Source organism: Numenius arquata, chromosome Z (genome assembly GCF_964106895.1).
Source record: "Numenius arquata chromosome Z, bNumArq3.hap1.1, whole genome shotgun sequence".
Lineage (NCBI taxonomy): Eukaryota > Metazoa > Chordata > Aves > Charadriiformes > Scolopacidae > Numenius > Numenius arquata.
In genome coordinates this window covers 38,041,223-38,061,115 of record NC_133616.1, presented here as the reverse complement: position 1 = coordinate 38,061,115, position 19,893 = coordinate 38,041,223, and the positions used below count along the sequence as shown (strand labels likewise).

The 19,893-nt window shown below is 39.6% G+C and overlaps 1 protein-coding gene across 5 annotated transcripts in view; it reads left to right on the top strand.

Annotated features, from left to right (window-relative positions):
* Nucleotides 1-19,385, top strand: part of TJP2 (tight junction protein 2) — a 60,656-nt gene extending 41,271 nt beyond the window's left edge. For 2 of the 5 annotated variants that reach the window (XM_074165645.1, XM_074165646.1), the window contains 19 exons: nucleotides 34-613; nucleotides 2,146-2,249; nucleotides 2,411-2,564; nucleotides 3,617-3,725; nucleotides 3,833-3,972; nucleotides 4,478-4,544; nucleotides 6,573-6,723; nucleotides 7,482-7,590; nucleotides 8,882-9,092; nucleotides 11,104-11,291; nucleotides 12,373-12,468; nucleotides 12,572-12,651; nucleotides 13,699-13,909; nucleotides 14,333-14,433; nucleotides 14,794-15,006; nucleotides 15,361-15,471; nucleotides 16,013-16,351; nucleotides 16,772-16,857; nucleotides 18,468-19,385. In XM_074165645.1, coding sequence (XP_074021746.1) covers nucleotides 34-613; nucleotides 2,146-2,249; nucleotides 2,411-2,564; nucleotides 3,617-3,725; nucleotides 3,833-3,972; nucleotides 4,478-4,544; nucleotides 6,573-6,723; nucleotides 7,482-7,590; nucleotides 8,882-9,092; nucleotides 11,104-11,291; nucleotides 12,373-12,468; nucleotides 12,572-12,651; nucleotides 13,699-13,909; nucleotides 14,333-14,433; nucleotides 14,794-15,006; nucleotides 15,361-15,471; nucleotides 16,013-16,351; nucleotides 16,772-16,857; nucleotides 18,468-18,636 — 3,219 coding nt within the window. In that variant the 3' untranslated portion in view covers nucleotides 18,637-19,385. The remainder of the gene's footprint in view (nucleotides 1-33; nucleotides 614-2,145; nucleotides 2,250-2,410; nucleotides 2,565-3,616; nucleotides 3,726-3,832; nucleotides 3,973-4,477; nucleotides 4,545-6,572; nucleotides 6,724-7,481; nucleotides 7,591-8,881; nucleotides 9,093-11,103; nucleotides 11,292-12,372; nucleotides 12,469-12,571; nucleotides 12,652-13,698; nucleotides 13,910-14,332; nucleotides 14,434-14,793; nucleotides 15,007-15,360; nucleotides 15,472-16,012; nucleotides 16,352-16,771; nucleotides 16,858-18,467) is intronic. The other 3 variants (XM_074165647.1, XM_074165649.1, XM_074165648.1) reach the window with 3 other exon arrangements.
* Nucleotides 19,386-19,893: the final 508 nt, after the last annotated feature.

Here is a 19,893-nt window from a genome sequence, read left to right as displayed (position 1 = left end):
TTTTGTTTGTTTATTTCATATTGTACTGAACAGGTGGTGAAAAGACCAAGGAAAGTGCAGGCTGCTGCGCTGAGGAGAAGCCCCTCCCTTGACTATGAGGACAGAGCTTTAGATGTAATGGATGACCATGCAGAATTTGATGGCAAAAGTGCTCGAAGTGGCTATAGCGAGAGAAGCTGGCATAGTGGTAATGGAGGTCGCAGCCAAAGCTGGGGAAACAGCCTGGATCAGAGCTATAGAGATGAACAAGACAGAGGGCGTAACCGAAGCAGAGACCGTGATGGGGAATACAGCTACAACCGTGATCGAAGTCGTGGTAGGAGCATTGACAGGAGCTTGGATCGAGACTATAGAAGAGATCGCAGCAGGGGAAGGAGCATTGATAGGGATGGCGGCTATGAGCTGGACTACAGAGGAGATTACAGCCCACCCAGTTACAGTCATGGATCTCAAGCTGATCCTAGATACGGGAGGGAAGTGAGGAGTCGAAGTCGGGACAGGCTTCGTTCCCGAAGTCCTTCGCCTGAAGTACACCATCAGCATGAGTACCTAGGACCGCAGGATCAGAATGGACCGATCAGTGTTCTCTTAACAAAAGGCAGACGTAATGAAGGTAGGTATAGTAGGAGAGGAGAAGAATCGACTTTTAATACAGCATGTTATTTTAGTGGGGGAGTGAGAGGAACTGAATATTCTCTGCTTTTACAGGTTAAATGTTGAGTTTTCTGACTGATTGCTTAAATTGTTCTTTCATTCTTCCTGGCTAGTTTAGGGTGCTTTTTCCCCCAGCACTCTGAACTTTACCTTTGAACACAACTGTTAACTTGCATTGCTTCAGTGTTTTCAAGCTGCTGTGTCATTTTAGTTTTCCATTTTCGCTGCCCTATTCTTCTGGTTCTGGTAGGAAACATGGATCTGATCATGATTCAGATTACACTTGGCACATCTACAAAAGGGTCAGCTACAAAAGGTGAAGAGTAGACTCTGCCTTTTATAGTGCACTTACTTCTTCCCTTCAGTATAATTAAATTAGTTCCAAGGATTGTTTGGTTCTGAATACTTAATAATATAGTTAAAGAATACTGAAATAGCAACAGCTGAAACAGCCTTTCCTTGCTGAGTATTGGCGTGTGTAAATGAAACCCAAAAGCCTGATCTTTCATGTGCTGTGAAGTAAAGACTTATGTTATAAAGCACATCCGAGATTAGTTGTGCACTATTTTCTGTTTGGGTTTTTTGGGGGGGGTGTGTTGATTGGCTTGTGCGGGTTTTGTGGGTGGTTGTTTTTTTCTAATCTGTTGTGATTTGTAAGAATTTTCTGCTTGTGTAAGCTTTGTACGCAGGAGCTAACCTCTTTTTTCATTGACTCTGGTAAGGATCCCTTTCCCTCCTTCTCCTTCTTCCCCTGCATATAATGTTTCCATTTGTCAAGATAATGCAGATAGGTATACAAATAATATATAAATAAGAAGAAATTTAAGGTGTCTTTGTTAAGTTTTATATGTAGCTAGTAATTTTGTAGTAACTTTTGCCATTCATGTGGATACTCTGCATACTCACTCAAATGTAGTGATTTTTAAAAGCAGATAACTGTTTCTTTCCTATTCTGTTCTAGGATGTGCGTGCTTTAAGAGCCTTGCCTTTAAGTAGCAAATATACTGATCCAAGTAACTTGGGTCAAAGGGAAAAAGGCAGTGGAGGGAAGGAAAAAAAAATCTGAAACAACCGAGACATATACTGGGGTACAGATAGGACAGAGTTAGCATGCAGCAACTAGTGAAAAAAAACACCTCTTCTATTAGCACTTTTTGACGCTTTTCCTTCCCTTTTTACGCCATGCAAAATATGATACAGAGAGAGAATCTAGTCCAGCATGTTAATAAACACCTCCAGAATGAAAGCATTGTTTTACTGTTGAAGGGGCAGAGTAATCATCCATCTTTGGTTTTGGGCTGCTGTTTGTTCTTACTGTTCTGACAGCACAGAAATAGGAGAGTTAGCCTAGGGTTAAGTGGGTTTACTAGGTATGCTTTTTTTTTCTATCATGTTGTAATGGAGTGTGCTGCATGTACACTGTGTAGTTTAAAAAAAAAATGCATCCTTGCTCATCTTCTAAGATATAGTGGATTATTTCCCTGATTCCAGAATACGGTCTTCGGCTTGGAAGTCAGATCTTCATAAAAGAAATGACGTGTACTGGCCTAGCAACCAAAGATGGCAACCTTCATGAAGGGGATATCATTCTCAAGGTCTGTTCTGTGTGTTTAGCGTGTTAGCGTGTCTAGCAGTTTAGCGTGCATTTGTTATAGTGGTTACTCTGGAGTAAGTCATGTTATAGTCAAGTTCGCTATTAAACTTGAGCACAATTGTTTGTTTACTTAGAGTGTTATTGTTGGCTTTTTATGTCCAGATCAATGGGACAGTGACAGAGAACATGTCTTTAGCTGATGCCCGAAAATTGATTGAGAAGTCACGGGGGAAGCTCCAGCTGGTTGTCCTCAGGGACAGAAAACAGACACTGCTCAACATTCCTTCATTGAACGACAGTGACTCAGAAATGGATGGTGAGGCTTAATGTGGATAAAAAGTTCTGGACCCTGTGCAGGGGCAGAAAGGAGCTTGTAGTGTTTTGCTTTGGTAACTAGGTTCTTTAAAAAACAACAACAAACAACAACAACAAAAACAAATAAAAAAACCCCAACCAACCAAACAAAAACCAAAAAAAAAACCAAACCAAAGTAATAGCCAAGTAAGCATCAAGCCCACTTCCTTTAGGTGAAAGAAGAATTTTGGAGTAATCGTATCTATTTCGTGCAGGGACAGAGAAAAGCAATGTTGGTCTGGCAAAATCAACCTTACTTCTCAGAACAAACAAGTCAGTTGCTTTAATAAAAGACTTCAGTTTTAAAAACAAGTGAATTGGTCTCTCCTTCTGAGGGCATTAATATTCACGACAGCATTCAACGGGAGGGAAAAAATGTCAAGACGAGGAATTTAAGTCCCCCTGGACAACTGGTTTCTATTTCCACTGCCTGTTCCATACAAATCATCCCTTACAGTGTATAAACTGTGTTTCTCAACACGATCTTGCTTTGGGGAGGGCTCAGGATGTTTAAGGAAGTAAGACGTTACCTTATTTAGTGCCAGGTATTTCCTTCTCTGAAGTCAGAATACTGGGTGCAACTTTTTGTAGGTTTTACTGTGGAGACTGAGATACGGTTTAAGGCTGAGGGCTACTCTGTTTCTTTTGTCACTGAAAAGCAACAATGTGAGGACTGTTAATGTGAAGGTGGTCTTGTTTGGGAACCTCCATGAGACCTCAAATAAGATGCTGCTAACACTAGTTAATGAGTCTGTGGTATGCTCAAAGTAGTTGTGTGATGTGAGTGTATTACCTAATGATTGTGTGAAACCTTTCTGAAATATTTTTGGAGGGATAGGGAGGTGAAAGCCCTAAAAGGCATACAGCACTTTTTGAACCCTAGTGAAATCCAACTTGGGAGTAGTCTTAAAGGTTCAGTATATCTTTTATGTCAGAGCTTTGTAAATATGGTGATCGGATGTGCAGATAATTTAAAAAAATCCTGCATTTCTTGATTTGCTGCTCTCTTCACAGACATTTCTGAAATAGAGTCAAACAGATCACTGTCCCCTCAAGATGACAGATTACATCATTCTGACCTAGATTCGCATTCATCCAATGAAAAGCTGAAAGAGAAACCAAAGTAAGAAATGGTCTTTTCTACTCCATTTTTCTAATGCTTGTCAAAGAAATTCTTAAAATCCATGGCATTCTTATCTGATTTCACTATACTTTTTTCCTTTCTTTTAGCGTGAAAGATGATCCATCCAGTAGGATGTCCAGGATAGGAGCAATGCCTACACCATTCAAATCAACTAGTGACATTGCTACTCCTGCTGTTACAGTTGTAGACACAAACAAAGAACTGAAGTATCAAGATGACCCGGCAGGTCAGAGTTTGAAGTTTTTGGTTGCTTTTTTTTCCCTGGGCCCAGAATGTCTACTCCCCCAGTCATGTTGACATATCTAGTATATTCTTCGTGTCAACCCCATCCTGACACACAGAGAAGATGGCTGTCTTTGCTTTGTGGTGCAAAGAGAAGAAACACCTGAGATTATTTGAAGGCAGTTGCTTATTAGAATTACCATCTCAAAAAGCAAGTGCTCTCCTGGAGCATCTGCTGTAGCCTGTTGCCTTAAGCAGCCAAATGAAGCTATTCCTGATCTTACTTGGCTGAAAGAGTTGCATATCCCTCCCTTGATCTTTTGGCTCTTTTTCAAGAAATTAAAAAAAAAAAAAAAGGGAAGTAAATCAATTCTAGTCAAAGATGCTTGACATTTAAAGCTGTACTAGTCTTTGGCATGGAGGGGTTTGATTTCTATATTGATAGCTAGAAATCGCTGCCATTTATATTTTAATAGCTCAGTAACTTCTATTGGCTTTTTTACATACAGTGTCTCAACCAAAAGCAGTTCCCAGAACGATTCTTAAACCCAGCCCAGAAGATGAAGCAATATATGGGTAAGTTGGCACTTGCCATGTTCTTTTGCACTCAGTGTTCTTCCAGTGACCTGCACCTGGTTCTTGGTTGTATGGGGTTTGGGTTTTTTTGTCCATTTGGAGTGATACTCCCTTTATAGCTTAGTGCCAAGAAGAGATGACGTGGCTTCTAACTGGCCATATTTGAGTTAAACTTAGTTCTAGAAGTATGTGCCTGTAAGATACAGACTTGCCTTCTACCTGGACGGTGTAGAACACCCTGTGCTTCTGGGCTTACATGCTAATGTACACAATGGTATGTTTTTATATTTTTATTCTGCTCTGTTTGGCACTTTAATACAGTATTTGGACTACTGTGTCCATTTGGGGGCCCCCCAGGACAAGAAAGGCAGTAACACACTAGAGCAAGTCTAGGGAATTGGTGGCTACAGCACATGACATACAAGAAAAAACCGAGAAAATGTCATTTGTTAAGCCTGGAGAAGAGAGGACTGAAGGGACATTTTATTGCCCTCTGCAACAACCTGATGGGTAGTGGGCGTAGCAAAAACAGAGCTGTACTCCTCTCAGAGGGGTAGAGTAGTAGGACGAAGAGTGAGGGGCATAAGCTGGAACATAGCAAATTCTGACTTGATATATAGAAGGAAACTTTTTATTATGAAGATGGTTAACCACTGTAACAGCTTTCCCTTGTAGACTGTGGTATCTCCACCGCCAGAGATACTCAAAAACATAACTGGTCAAGGCGCCCTTGAACAACCTGCTTTGAGCAGAGGGCTGTTCTAACCTGTGCAATTCTATGGAAATGTATTTTACACCTCTTCTGTCATTTTGTATGCACACAAAAGACAACCCTCCTCTTCCCTGCAATATTAAGATGCAAAGAGAATGTCCTCTCTTTCATTTGTAAACAAGCTAGTTGCAAGACAAGGCCAAACATACGTGTGTTTCTGAACAAGCTGGAAACTTCTGTACAGAAATTGGTGTCTTTTTTTCGAATCCAAGCCTGTGCAGTCCATATTGCAGTCTCTGCTTGGAAATGAACAAAATACTGCTTCCAAAGTTTATTTGGGGGGGAGTGTTTGGTGATTTTTCTAAGTGGTCAAATGGAATCTGGTATTGTTGAGTCTTTAACAATTAAGATACTGTAAATTGCAAACTGTATTAATAGGAAATCAACTGACATGTTTTCTTTTGAGAGTTTCCAAATACAGAAACTGAACAGAGAGGAGCAATGAGATTGTAAGGAGAAGCCTAAAGATAAGGTTTTGAAGATACTCTGTAGCTTGGAATGTTTTCTCAAATGGATTCTCATTTCTTTTCTGGGTTGGACCCTGCATATGTTGTCATTGATGTGCAAATTAATCAACTGATTGTTTTGGTGAAGGGGAATTTATAATACAGGCTTAGGGTATTACTGAGAAAGGCTGACAGATAAGTACTGTCCTCTGTGTTTGGAAGGTCACTCAAGCATACAGCTTTTCTGACAGCAAAAAAGCTGAACCTAGTCCAGTGGCCTCTCCCACTGCAGTATGAAAGGACTGATTGTTAACATACCAGTATTTCTCATTACAAAACTTGGAGATTTCTGTCTAACAAACATGTTAAACTGCAGAGAAAATAGGTATAAAATCAATGCGTATCACAGTTCTCAAGCATACAGGGGAAAAAACAATGGGTATGATTACTTATAACTAAGGCTGTTTTCACAAAAAAAACCTAGCTGCTCATCTGAGAGAGGATCCAATAGTAGGCAACTATTTTAGGACTTCAAGAACATAGGGAGTTGTTCTCCTGCTCTGTCAAGTCTGTGTATGCCGCTTAGTTGCTCTTCCTATTTCAGTTTCCACTCTGAAAAACGTAAATTCTCTGCTTCCTTCCTCACTGAAGAGTTACCTGGGTAAATATAGCCTATATTTCGAAAGAAGGGGGCTAAGAATATTATTAATATGATTTTGTTAAAAGGGTTGCAATTTTTTTTTCTTGACAACCTGTTTTTATCATATGCCTAACCTCCGGCCTTCTTTTTTCTACCTGTAAATCTTGTAGTCCTAATACAAAAATGGTGAGATTCAAGAAGGGGGACAGCGTGGGTCTACGACTGGCTGGTGGAAATGATGTAGGGATATTTATTGCTGGAATTCAAGAAGGCACCTCAGCTGATCAGGAGGGACTGCAGGAAGGAGATCAGATTCTTAAGGTATAAGTATATGCCCCTGAAATGCAAATCACCTTTGTATTTTTCGGTTTACTTCTTAGTGGAAGTATCGAAGACATGATCATCGTAGGAAGTCAAGTTATTGCTTTGGAAGTGTGTGTGTGTGTGTGGTGGAGGGGATCTTACCAAAATGAGTTTTTGAAGGAGAATTGTATATCAAGCTTCATTTTATTTAAGATTCCGTGGAAGAGCTAGGTAGGAGAAATGTTAATCAAGAAAAATGAACCAAGATGGGAGAATAAACTTTCTGTACAACACTAGTCTTGAAGGAGGAAAAAAGTTGAGGCCAGTATGTTTTTCTTCCTCCTCCTTTTTCCAGTTTCCTTGTGTAACAGTTATTTATTTTTCCAGTTACTGAATTATATAATCTATGCCATTTTGTCTTCTTACATTCTCCCTTTTTTCTGAAAATTTGAATAGGAGGCTAATGTAATTTTCTCTTTTGCCTGTTTTCTCTTGTGATAACCTTGATTTTCAAAGCCTCTTGAAGTCGGTTAAAGTAGAAGAAAGAATCCAGCAGTGCATGTCCAAGACCTTGTTATTTCAGAAAGATTAATGCTAATGGCTGGAATAAAATAATCCTTATGGCAACAGACATCCATATTGACTTTAAAATAAAAAAAAAAAGTATAATAAGGAAAGAGAATATTTAAGATTTTTTTAGATGAAACAAAAATTTTTGGTTATTTCTTTTATTGGTGGTTTTTTCAGGTGTTGACTTTTTTTTTTTTGGTACATAGGTAAACACTCAAGACTTCAGAGGCATTGTTCGGGAAGATGCTGTTTTGTATCTCTTAGAAATTCCCAAAGGTGAAACAGTGACAATTTTGGCTCAAAGCAAATATGAAGGTAGGTGCTTTCAACACAATCTGTGTATATTCTTGAAGCTTTTAAGCTCTGTTCTGTCAGTGAAACCACAGTTAATCTCTCTTGTGCTTATTCTTGATAGCTTTTTAGTTACCCTCCTTTTCAGTAGCTTAGAAGGTAGCTGTATTCCATACCACAAGGGTCATACAGATGTGCATGTGTGATGTGTTTTTCAGAGCACTTCTCCATCTCTTTCATTATTAGCAAATAGCATCTCTTCTTAATCCTGAAGAGTGGCAACGTACTTCTTGTTCCTTCGGCTTTTCTGTCTGTAGCAGCTGGCCCAAAATCTGCTGTTAGTACTCCTCTTCTGCTGTGCCTTGGCAGTCATAAGGGATTCAGTCAGATAGCAGCAAATGGACAGTTTTATTGATGAACAGTTCAGGAGCAAGCGAAGCCTCTTGCTTTCCTCTTGGAGACACAGCCTGGTGTAATATTGACGTACCACAGCTGCGTTTTGCTTTGGGAAGGTGTGTGATGGTTTAACCCCAGCCGGCAGGTGGGACCACTCAGCCGCTCACTCACTTCCCCCAGTTTGGATTGGGGAGAGAATTAGAAGAGTGAGAAAAAACTCCTGGGTTGAGATAAAGATAGTTTCATAGGTAAAACAAAAGCCACAGATGCAAGCAAAGCAAATCAAAAAAAGCAAAACAAAGCAGAACAAGGAATTCATCCACTGCTTCCCAACGGCAGGCAGGTGCTCAGCCTGGAAAGCAGGGCTCCATTGTGTGTTAACAGTTACTTGGGAAGACAAACACCGTAACTCCAAATGTCCTCCTCTTCCTCCTTCTTTCCCCCGGCTTTACATACTGAGCATGATGCCACATAGCATGGAATAGCCCCTTAGTCTGTTGGGGTCAGCTCTGGGCTGTGTCTCCTCCCAGCCCTCACTGGCAGGGTAGTGTAAGGAGCAGAAAAGGCTTTGAGAGCTTAGCAATAACTAAAAAAACCACCAGTACACTATCAAAAATATTTCTCATCCCAGATCCAAACCAGCACTATCCCAGTTGCTAGTAAAAAAGTTAACTCTACCCCAGCTGAAACCACGACAAGGTGGAAGGTACAAGTACCTCCTTCCATCAGAGCTGTAAAGGCTGTATGTGTACAAGTATAGAACACTCTTGATAATGTATGTGTACAACGGATGTAAATTCTGGTTTTTTGCATCTTTTTGAGTGGAGGGGAAGAATTTCAAAACTATTCTCTAGAATGACAGCTTAATCTTCCTTTCAAGTGTAAAATAATACAAACTAAAGGGGAGTTCCTGTTTTAGTTTACAGAGACATCATGGCCTGTGGCAGAGGAGATTCATTCTTCATCAGGAGCCACTTTGAGTGTGAAAAAGAGTCACCGCAGAGCTTAGCATTCACCAGAGGCGAGATCTTTAGGGTAGTTGATACACTGTATGATGGCAAACTGGGAAGCTGGCTGGCTGTGAGAATTGGAAACGAACTGGAAAAGGGCCTCATTCCAAATAAGAGCAGGTAAGGTGGCATCCTGTCTTCCTACCCATTGTTAGAAGTAAGATTATTTTTTTTTTTCCCAAATGCTTTTTGTTCTTCCTATGTCATATCTTTATTCCTTCTTTTTTCTCCACCTTTGAAGAATTAATAAATTTGTCTTGTCTTCGCTTTCATAACAATTGTGCCTGTAAAACTGTAGATTTTAGAACCATGGGATTATGTGAGAAGAGGATGAGAGAGGATGGTGTTACCAACATACTAGATCAGGTATTTGCAGCGCAGACCCAGAATTCCTGTTCCAGAATTCAACCAAACTTTGACACTAGCTGCTTCAGTTCCTCTTCTAGAAAATGGGTGGAAGGTTCTGTTTTTGATTATTTATTTTTTTACCTTTTCCACCCCTTCTTCTCCCCTCTTCCCACCTATCCCAAATCAAACCAAACCCAATCAAAAAAAAAACCCTACACCTTAGGAAGCTTATGACCAAGGGCAAGTCCTGCCTGACCAACCCAGTAGCTTTCTATGATGGAGTGACTATATCAGCGGACAAGGGAAGAGCTACAGATGTCATCTGTCTGGACTTTTGCAGGACCTTTGACTTGGGTCCCCCACAACATCCTTCTCCCTAAATTGGAGAGATGTGGGTATGATGGGTGGACTGTTCAGTGGATGAGGAGGTGGTTGGAGAATTGCATCCAGAAGGTAGCAGTCAACAACTCAATGCCCAGATGGAGGTCGGTGACAAGTGGTGTCCCTCAGGGGTCCATACTGGGACCTGTTGGAGTGGTTTCGGAGGAGGGCCACAAAAATGAGGGGGTATGGAACACCTGTGAAGAAAGGCTGAGAGACTTGAGGTTGTTCAGCCTGGAGAAGAACAGGCTCCAGGGAGATCTTATTACCAGCCTTTTAGTACTTAAAGGGGCTTATAAGAAAGATGAAGACAAATGTTTTAGCAGGGCCTGTTGCAATAGGACAAGGGGTAATGGTTTTAAACTAAAAGAGGGTAGATTTAGACTAGATATATCGGGAAGAAATTTTTTATGCTGAGGGTGGTGAAACACCGGAGCAGGTTGCCCAGAGAGGTGGTAGATGCCCCATCCCTGGAAACATTCACCATCAGGTTGGATGGGGCTCTGAGCAACGTGATGTATTTGAAGACGTCCCTGCTCGTTGCAAGGGAGTTGGACTACATGACCTTCAAATGTCCCAACACCAACTATTCTATAATCATGTGTGCAAGAGTACTCTGATGAGTCTTTTAAAAGAACTTCAGTGCTTGAATTTATTTTGTATATCCCTACAGAAAATGTTTCAAGAATTTATTCCAAGGCTAGTATTTCTTGGTAGCCATAGTCCTTATTTTTTTGTGAAATACCAAGTGAACCACAGCAATGTTTTATGCTTAAGTATGCTTTCCTAGTCAAAATTCATGTGAGATAATAAGTGTTTAAATGTGCATAATGATTAAAAGTATTAAAATTCATTAGCAAAAAAATCAGGGTATTTTTAGGCTGTAGCTTTTAAGTTCTTGCGTGTTGTTGTAATTTTATGATTGAGGAAAAAAAGCTCACAATTGCATTGTAGAGAAGTTCCTGAAATATGCTGCTTTGCTGACTCCCTTGCCCCTTTCCTGTTTAGCACATCCTCTCCTCTCTTGTTAATTGATCTGACCAAACCAGCCTTTGTTTCTACACCATAGTGACTTAACTTACAAGGCCTAATGAGAATAGTGACAGCAATTTCTTAGTCTTTCATTTCTGAGTTGTGCTCCTCACCACCTCTTCGCAGTTGTGTTTTGGTTTTTTTCTATGTTTGTGTGAGTTATCACTTTCCTGCCCAGCAATGGTGAGTCAGAGCATCGTTCTGACGCTGTTTACTCCAAGGCAAAAGAACCTGGACTTCTCTATTCTTTCCTCCACTCATGGCTGTCTGGCAAATTACCTGTTGTAAATTGAAAATCCATTGTTCTTCAGTGAAAGTGCCTTTGCCCTCTTTGACTCTGTACAAATGAATTCTGTGCTTTCTCTGTCAGAGCTGAGCAGATGGCCAGTGTTCAAAATGCCCAAAAAGATGGCTCAAGCGATAGGGCAGACTTCTGGAGAACACGTGGCCAGCGATCTGGAGCAAAGAAGAATCTGAGGAAGAGTCGTGAAGACTTGACAGCTATTGTGTCTGTGAGCACAAAATTCCCAGCGTATGAGCGAGTTCAGTTGCGTGAGGGTAAGTGAGACTGCTGTGAGCCAGCTGCCCATTTATTGTCGGCTGGTTTAGCATCCAAATGTTTGGTCAGCTAAGTAAGTTCAATGTAAAATTTGAGCAACAGAAAGGGATGATGACATTTTTCTCAGAATGCAAATTTCTGGATGCTGTTAACTACTCTAAGAAAAAAGGTTTTTATGTTTTAAACTGCTGCTGTTCTCTGTTGCCTCCAAATTGCATGTGCCAATTTCAAGGTTTAAAATTAAAAAAGGAAGAAACAAGCAGGGTTTTCTTGTTTCCTTAGCTTCCCCTTGGCTAGCTCTGAAAGTACAATCCATATGCCTGAGATCGATCACAATCTTCAGCTTGCTCATAAATACCATTTTAACATTACCTTGACAGCAAATAAAACCCAAGTATCTCCAACAGATTGTCCAAATGTAATTGAGGTTGATGTGGTCCATCTCCATGACTATAAACTAGCTATGTTACTAGTGATGTGGAGCAAATCAAGATAATTTTCTAGGTATTCACACACGATAATACTGTGGAACAAAACAAATAGTAAAAAGTATTTTAAAGCAGCTCCCAGATGTCAAGATGAAGACGTAGCAATAGGATGGCATTCCCCCATTAACTTCCGAGGTCTGTGTTTGCACTTGTTTTGACAGAAGCATAACAGAATTTTGCATTTTGTTGCTTCTTCAAGCTGCCCTGCAGCTGATTTAACATTCTTACCTTTATTCACACAAAACCCTCTGGGTCAGGGTTCATGCTATTTTGCTAGATGGAAAGATTACTAAAGATCTGCTATATGTTTTCAGAATATAGAATCCTCTCCGTACATCTTAATTAGAAAGAATAAGGAAGCTGTTAAATTAAAACAATCTCTTTTGCTGTCTCGGCTGATAAAAATAGCTTTCTGTACGAGTTATGCTGTTGCACAAACTTTAGAGAAATAAAAATTTTAAAATATATTTTTTAATATCTTCAACTTACTCATAACCTTGCATAGTAATTGAGGATCTTGTGTGTGCCACTTCACTTACATATAAAATCAGTTTTCTCAGACTTATCTTTTCTCCAAATATTTTTATTTCAGCTGGCTTTAAGAGACCCGTGGTGATATTTGGCCCTATTGCAGATGTCGCTATGGACAAGTTGTCAAATGATTTGCCTCACCTGTACCAGACAGCAAGTAAGTTGTCCTCCTAGTTTCCTTATTATCCTTAACTGCGAGAATGGATAACTTAATAATCACAGCTGCCCAGCCACTAAAAGCTAAAATGTTGTCTTTGCAGAGACGGAACCCAGAGATGCAGGTTCAGAGAAGTCAACTGGGGTAGTGCGCTTGAACACTGTGAGGCAAATCATTGAGCAGGTAGAGTATTTCTCTGTGAAAATTGCTTACACTCAAAGGCATGTTGTTTGATTTGTTTGCTTCTAAAACTTGCAGAGTCCTTAACTCTTCACGGCATCTATTTCTGCAGTAAGCAGACATGGCTTAATGATAGGGCTTGTTCAACAACAATCTTTATAATTTTGATAGCTGTCCTCCACGTGGGAGGGTGAACCTGATATTAGAAACTACATTCTCTTTCCTGTGTCCTTTCTAAATTTGAACAGAGGGGCATCTGTGTTTTACTGTATGCTTTCTGAAATTGCCATGGAGGCTTTTCTGTCACGCAGTGCTCTACTTGCTCATACTGTCATCAGAAACTTAACGTTTTAGCTTCAGAGTTACTACTATTGAACTGAAGAGAAGTGACTATGATAGCTAAGGAGCATCTACTGAGACTGCATTGAGTCTTTTCATAATACTGGTTAGAGATCAAGTAAATAGGTGGTAATCAAGAAGCTTAAAAAACTTAAACTGTGGAGTATGTTCTTTTTGCCTATTGCCCTGAGCCCAATAAAATCAATGCCAAAAGAGTTAGTGTCACACAGAACCCTGTTCAGAGCTCAGGCATCACTGAAGCATGCATTTGAAAATCCCGTTCACCTTTGCACTAGAAGCAGCTAAGAAAAAATATTAAATGAAAAAAGTGAAATTTGCCTCAGCTAGTAAAAGTAAATAAAAGCTCACAGATAGCACCCAGAATACCTGTGGCAGGTAGAGAGAAAAGCTGGTTAACTTTCACTACCTCTTTAAAAAAAAAAAAAGTGGAATCAGTGCATTTTACTTAACAAGAGAGTTAGTTAACATAAGAATGTGGACATCCAGCCAAAAGCTGTTCAGAAAAATGGAGGTGAAAGAAAAAGGTTACCTGTTGTGGCTTGTGTTTGTGATACTACTGTGGGGGCAAAAATCCAATAAGTTGTGGTCTTATTTGGACAAAAATGTCCTGGTTTTCCTAGGATACCACGTTCCAACCACCTCCTCTTGTACCTGACAAGCAACACACTGACTGGGCTTTCTTGTTAACAGGATAAACATGCTCTGTTGGATGTGACTCCTAAAGCAGTGGACCTGCTAAATTACACCCAGTGGTTTCCAATTGTGGTCTTCTTTAACCCAGACAGTAAGCAGGGTGTGAAAACCATGAGGCAAAGGCTATGTTCCACATCAAACAAGAGCTCAAGAAAACTTTATGAGCAAGCAAACAAGCTGAAGAAAACTTGTTCCCACCTCTTTACAGGTAAGGAAGAATGTGTGTCTAACCTGCTTAACAAGAGAGTAGTGAATGTGATTGTGTGAGCCTTGAAATATCTACTTACCACTCTGCATATTAACTTCTGCAGGCTGTAACTAAGAAAAGTGTGAAAGTATGGTCATGAGTGATCCCTTCCTTGACTTTTTTTCAAAGTTCCTTGTTCCACCAAGTTCTAATACAAAAGAAATGGTGAATCGGCATCGTGTCATTAAAGGATAAGTGATTTAATAAGCTTGAAGAGTGGACAAACAATAATATAAAAATACCATGCTTCTGTCAATAATCTAAATGAAATGGCTGTTTAACATTCTCACATAACTAAACCAAAAAGTGTTAAACAGCGAAGACTGGATACAGGATCACACTGCACTTGCTGTGTATATATACTTTTTCCTTCAATTTTTGTAGCCACCATCAATTTGAATTCAGCCAACGACAGCTGGTACGGTAGTCTGAAAGACACAATTCAACAACAGCAAGGAGAAGCAGTATGGGTATCAGAAGGAAAGGTAAGCCGTCAGTCCATACCATACTAAGGTATAAGGATGTCTCAAGGTATCTCTTGCCAATAAAAATTACTGAAATTTTTTTTTTCCAATGATGAATAGGTTAGACAGGTAGTCAGTTGATTACTTTCTCGGTAACAAAAAATTACTTATTATTGTTCTTTCTGTCATACTTTGGAGCTTTCATCACTAATGCTATAGCTAAGGGAGAATGGTGAGGAGGGATAAGCTCTTACAGGACTCTTTCCTTTATGATTCTGCATTAGTCTTAAGTCATTCTTAAGGAGTTGTTGTTGAGACCTAACTAGACTAATTCTTATATATTTAATTTTCTTCACTTAATTCTTACTGACTTTTCTCTAGATGGACGGCATGGAAGATGATGCAGACGATCGTATGTCTTACCTTACTGCAATGGGTGCTGATTATTTGAGTTGTGACAGTCGGCTGATCAGTGACCTAGAGGATACAGATGGAGAAGGAGGTGCATACACTGACAATGAACTTGACGAGCCCTTGGACGAGCCAAGGATTTCATCTGTTAGCCGGTCCTCTGAACCTGTGCATCATGAGGAGGTGAGATGACTGGATTTTCAACACGACTGTACTTTGGTCTTTCTGAAAGCCCTGTATGCATGGTTTACAAATGAGATTTTTTTAAACTGCAGCTTTATCTTACCTCTGATAGTGTTTTAGAGCTACATTGTGTAGAGCAAAAATAATAATAGCGCTGCTTTACTGCCTGACTCTATAGGTCTCCTCATGCTGTCTCATCTTGAACTTCGCAATTACATCTGCAGTGATTGTGGTCAGGTTGCTGGCAGTCATTTGACTCCTGCTTACTGTTCCCAGAATAATAAACTAGAGAGAGAGAAAAATGACTGAATTACTGAATACTGCAGTGATTTTATCTCTTATTTTCTTTCACAGAGTTTAAAAAAATTTAGTCCAGAACCAAGGACTCAGTTGAGAAAAGCTGGTAGCAGAGAGATCCTTAGAGAACCGAGTCCACCTCCAGCATTCAAGCCTGAACCACCCAAGGTAAACTTGTAGAAACAAATCTGAATACAGAGTTCCTCTTTCTGGAGAACTCTCCAGGAAGGAAGAGTAATAGGAATGATCAGAGACTAGAAAACATTGTAAGTGTGGAGAGAGAAGGAATGACTGAAGGTGTTGCAGGATCAAGCAGAGGGAAAACTCAAAGGATAACAGTTCAGTTCTCTCCAAGTATGTGTGATCTTTATGGGGAACAAGAAAGTAGACTTCTTTTTGTGTCTGCTAACAAATTGAAAGGCACTTCTTTAGCTCAGCAAGAGCAAACACAGGATAACCATCAGGAAAAGCGTATCTGATGGCTATTATCATGAAGCACGAAACCAGCTAGTCTTCTATAGGTTAATGTGTAGTGTATGAGCGTATGGCCAAAATGTTGCAGCAGTTCAAATACCTTTCCAGTGCTGCTTGGATGAAGACTGACACGGTTAAATACCTAGGAAAAATGATTAATTACAGATTAAGGCCTTTGTTTGAAATGAAAGTTATGAAGTTGCCGATTTAAACTTTGTGTGTTTTATACTTCCAGGGAAAGTTACAAAACAAAGAGGATCTATATGACTTCCCCAAGAACTATGACTCCAAATCAAGTAATGTTGCTGTCAGCAGTGAGACTTCAACTGTGTCAGCTAAAGCAGCACCACCACCTGTTTCTGTGAAACCTGCCTTTGGGCGTCCCATCCTGAGAAACTCTCAGCCAGCAGTCCCACCTGCAGAGGAGGAGGAAGAGTCAAAGCTGGAAGAGGAAGGAAGCGAACAAGAAAATACTCCAAAATCTGTATTGAGGAAAGTCAAAATATTTGAGGAGATGGATCATAAGGCAAGGTTGCAAAGAATGCAAGAGCTACAAGAGGCCCAGAATGCCAGGGTATGAAGAGATGCATTCTTCCACTGCTGCGCTTTCCAGCGTATAGAACAGCCTGCATCCTGACAATGAAAATCATGACCTTGCATTGTGTTGCTTCTGGAGGGAGAAGTTTGGGAAACCACACGTACAGATATACCATTGTGTGGATTTGGGTGTAAAAAGAGGATGTATTTTAAGGCTTCCTATTGTAACTATAGAAAGCTGATTTCTGTTGCTTTTGGCAATGCCTTGTTTTCGTGTGCACTTTGAATTACTACTCTAGCAAAAGATTATATAATTGTAGGAATATGAATAAGATAGTTACCCTTTTGTACTTTAATTGTTTCAGATGTAGCTGTGACCTGCTAGATCTATAGTCTATAGGATCTCTAATGGATAGACTTAAAAAGAACCATTATTTTCTCCTACTTTCTTTTAAAGCTTGAAATAGCCCAGAAGCACCCGGATATTTATGCTGTCCCTGTCAAAACACAGAAATCTGAACAGAGCTGGCCCCAGCCTATGAGGTAAGGTGTATCCAGGTTAAAGCATCCTGTATTCATTGTTTACTTCACCAGCAGGAGGAAAAGTGATCTTGCTGGATTTTATTCATACAAGTAATCCTTCCTTCTTGTTGTGCTTCAAAGATTAGTGTAAGGGTGGGGCAAAATTCCAGGAACTCTTCTTGTTTTTCAGGATATTTTCTTCTTTTACTTCATTCGTATTATTTGAGTCACCCAGGAAGAATCGCTATATTCTTCCGCTGAAATACTTGCAGAGCCAGGTTTTTGCCCCAATCTGTATTACTTGGAAGCTCTTCTACATTCATGTCTTTTGATGTCCATTTTTTCTGTGCTAGACACTTGATGACTGTTAGTCTACCCTAACAGTAACTGCTGTTTTAATTATTTAATAACACTTAATTGCTTACATGCTTATTCTGTCACAGATGTATTGTGTGGGTAGGGAAGCTGAGGATGAGCTTGCCTGAGGTCACCTGTCAAGTCTCATGAAAGTAGCAGTCTTTTGTTAAAATTCAGCGACTTCTGGACTGGTTGACCATTGTGTCATCTTACCCTACACACTGCATATTTCTATGACTTGATCAGTCACCTATGCAAGAGCTAAGACACTGTGTGATGGAGTTTGTTTTCTGCTCTTTAGGATTTGAAGGTTTTCTTGACTCTTAGTAATAGCAATAGAAATGGGACTTTTTTTCCCAGTAAATCAAATTCTTTGATGTCATAGCATATAATGTAAAATGGAAGAATGGAAAACATTATTTTATCATAATCACATAAGTGATTATTTCCAGGTTTTCTTGGTGGGTTCAGAAAAGCATACTTCTTTTATATAGCCTTGGAAGCTTTTTAGATGTAGTGAAAAGTAATCTTTAACGACATATGCAGAATGTTTGCTTACATAGAGAAATCAGTGCTGTCGCCTTTTTACAAGAATGTTAATGATTTGCCTAGAGCTAATGTTTAAGCACTGGGGCAATTGGAAGGAGGATAATGTCTGGCGTTTGAAACTGAGGAAATGTCTGCCCTTGGCAGAATTTATTTCTGTGTATTTGCTTAACGCCACATTAGATGGGTAGCACCACAACATATAAAAACTGGGATATTCCTGCCCACTTTTAAGGATAAGAGCCCTAGTAAGATCCTTGAGTGAGGAGAGAAGGCTATCAATTTTAGAAGTGTCACATAGGACGTCTTCAGACTTTGAGACAGGAAACTGGTGATGCAAAAGAAGAAGCAGACATGGAAAGAATCTGGTGCAAAAATAATCGAGGAAAATGTCAGTTGGGGTAGCAGCAATGGCTGAAAACCTCTGTGCTCAGGGAGTAAAGTGCCATAAAGCTCTTGATGTGGGGGTGGAGGGTCTTTAATAATTTTAAATTTGGCGTTTTTCCAGGTAGGTTGAGTAGATTCAAATCTGAACACGGAAATAAGGTGCCTCTCCACATAGGCGTACTGTGGGAATGCAATTGTTTATGGACTAGAAGGGGTTTCATTTGCTCCATGTGCCTTTCTAGGTTGTATATGGCCATAAAGCCAATACTAAGTATAATTATTTTTCGGCTTTTCAGAATAGGAGTAAACATTATCTCTCTTTCCCTGTCTTGCTGTGTTAGCTCCAGACCTCCAGAACCCCAGAAACCTCCTATTAGACCTTACCTAGATAACCGTGGCAGTTACGGCAGTGATGCAGAGGAAGAGGAGGACTACCGTCGGCAGCTATCGGACCACTCTAAGAAGGGGTATTATGGACAGCCATCCAGATACAGGGACACAGAACTGTAGGCTTGCTAGTATGTGCATAATGCTCTTTGGAGTTTTCTTCCTTCCCAGCCAAAGTGGAGCAGTAGTTAGTCTTGAAAAGATGTATTTTTACTGGGGACGCTGTTAGAGGGTACATACACTACTGAACTTAGATATATCTGTACGCTGGAACTGGAAGAGTTCATTTTTGGGGATATTATTTTGTTAGCATTTAAGAAAAGAAATCACTATTGCCTGAATGCTGTTGCCTGTTTTATAAGGACCAAATCCTGAAAGTTTGTGTTAATTCTTGGTATTTTCATATTTTAACATAAAAACCCTTTTTTCCTTTTCATTAATGCTGCCTTTTTGGACTGTTCTGTGTTACAGAAGTATGATCCTAGAGATACACTTCTTAATGCAATAGGACTAAATTTGAAAGTGTATTTGAAGAACAGTAAGTGCCTTTAACAAGAAGTATATTAAACTGTTTGTTTTGACATCTGATACTTGGTGCAAAGCCATAACACACTAAAAGGGGATTGACTGTTTTACCTATCTTTTTTTTTTTTTATCAGTAATCATGGTAACAATTTCCCTCGCATCTTATTTTTCTAAGTTCATAGATAAAAATGCAATATTTCATAAATACTGACTGTACATAATAAAGGTGCAATTGACTGGGTTGTTGGAAAATACCAGGATGTGCTTAAACAGAGAAAATGATGTAGAAATTCAATCATGTATTAAAATTTACACAGACTTAAAATAATAAAGGATATATTCTAGACAAACTTTGTGTATCTTTTTTTTCTTTTGAACAGTATTAGACTTCTAGAGTCTCTGACTGTCATGAGTATACTTAACAGCAGTACACTGTTCAGGTCAGGGTCTCATCTTCTGCTGTTAAAGTAACTGGGACACATCACTGTTGCTTCCCAGTGTTCTGAAGATAATTTTAAAATTCGTTGTGATTTAAAATGAAACTGATGCAGAAATATGGACTTGCTGCAACAGGCTTACCTATTAGAGTATTATCTTCTGCCTCCCCGTTCCTGCTCTATGTCCTTAATTCTGCTATATAGAGTAAAAATTCTTGAAAGGGTCATAGAGAAGTTTGTTTTTGCTCATGTGATAGAAAACATGGTTTTCTAATGCACGCTTAAAACAAAAAAGGTAAAATTTTCTTGTTGAAGCAAAGGAATAGATGCATCTCAGATGAGGAAATTTGTGCTGCTCACCATAGATTAGAATTGTGGAATAGAATCATTGAGGTTGGAAAAGACCTGTAGGATCATC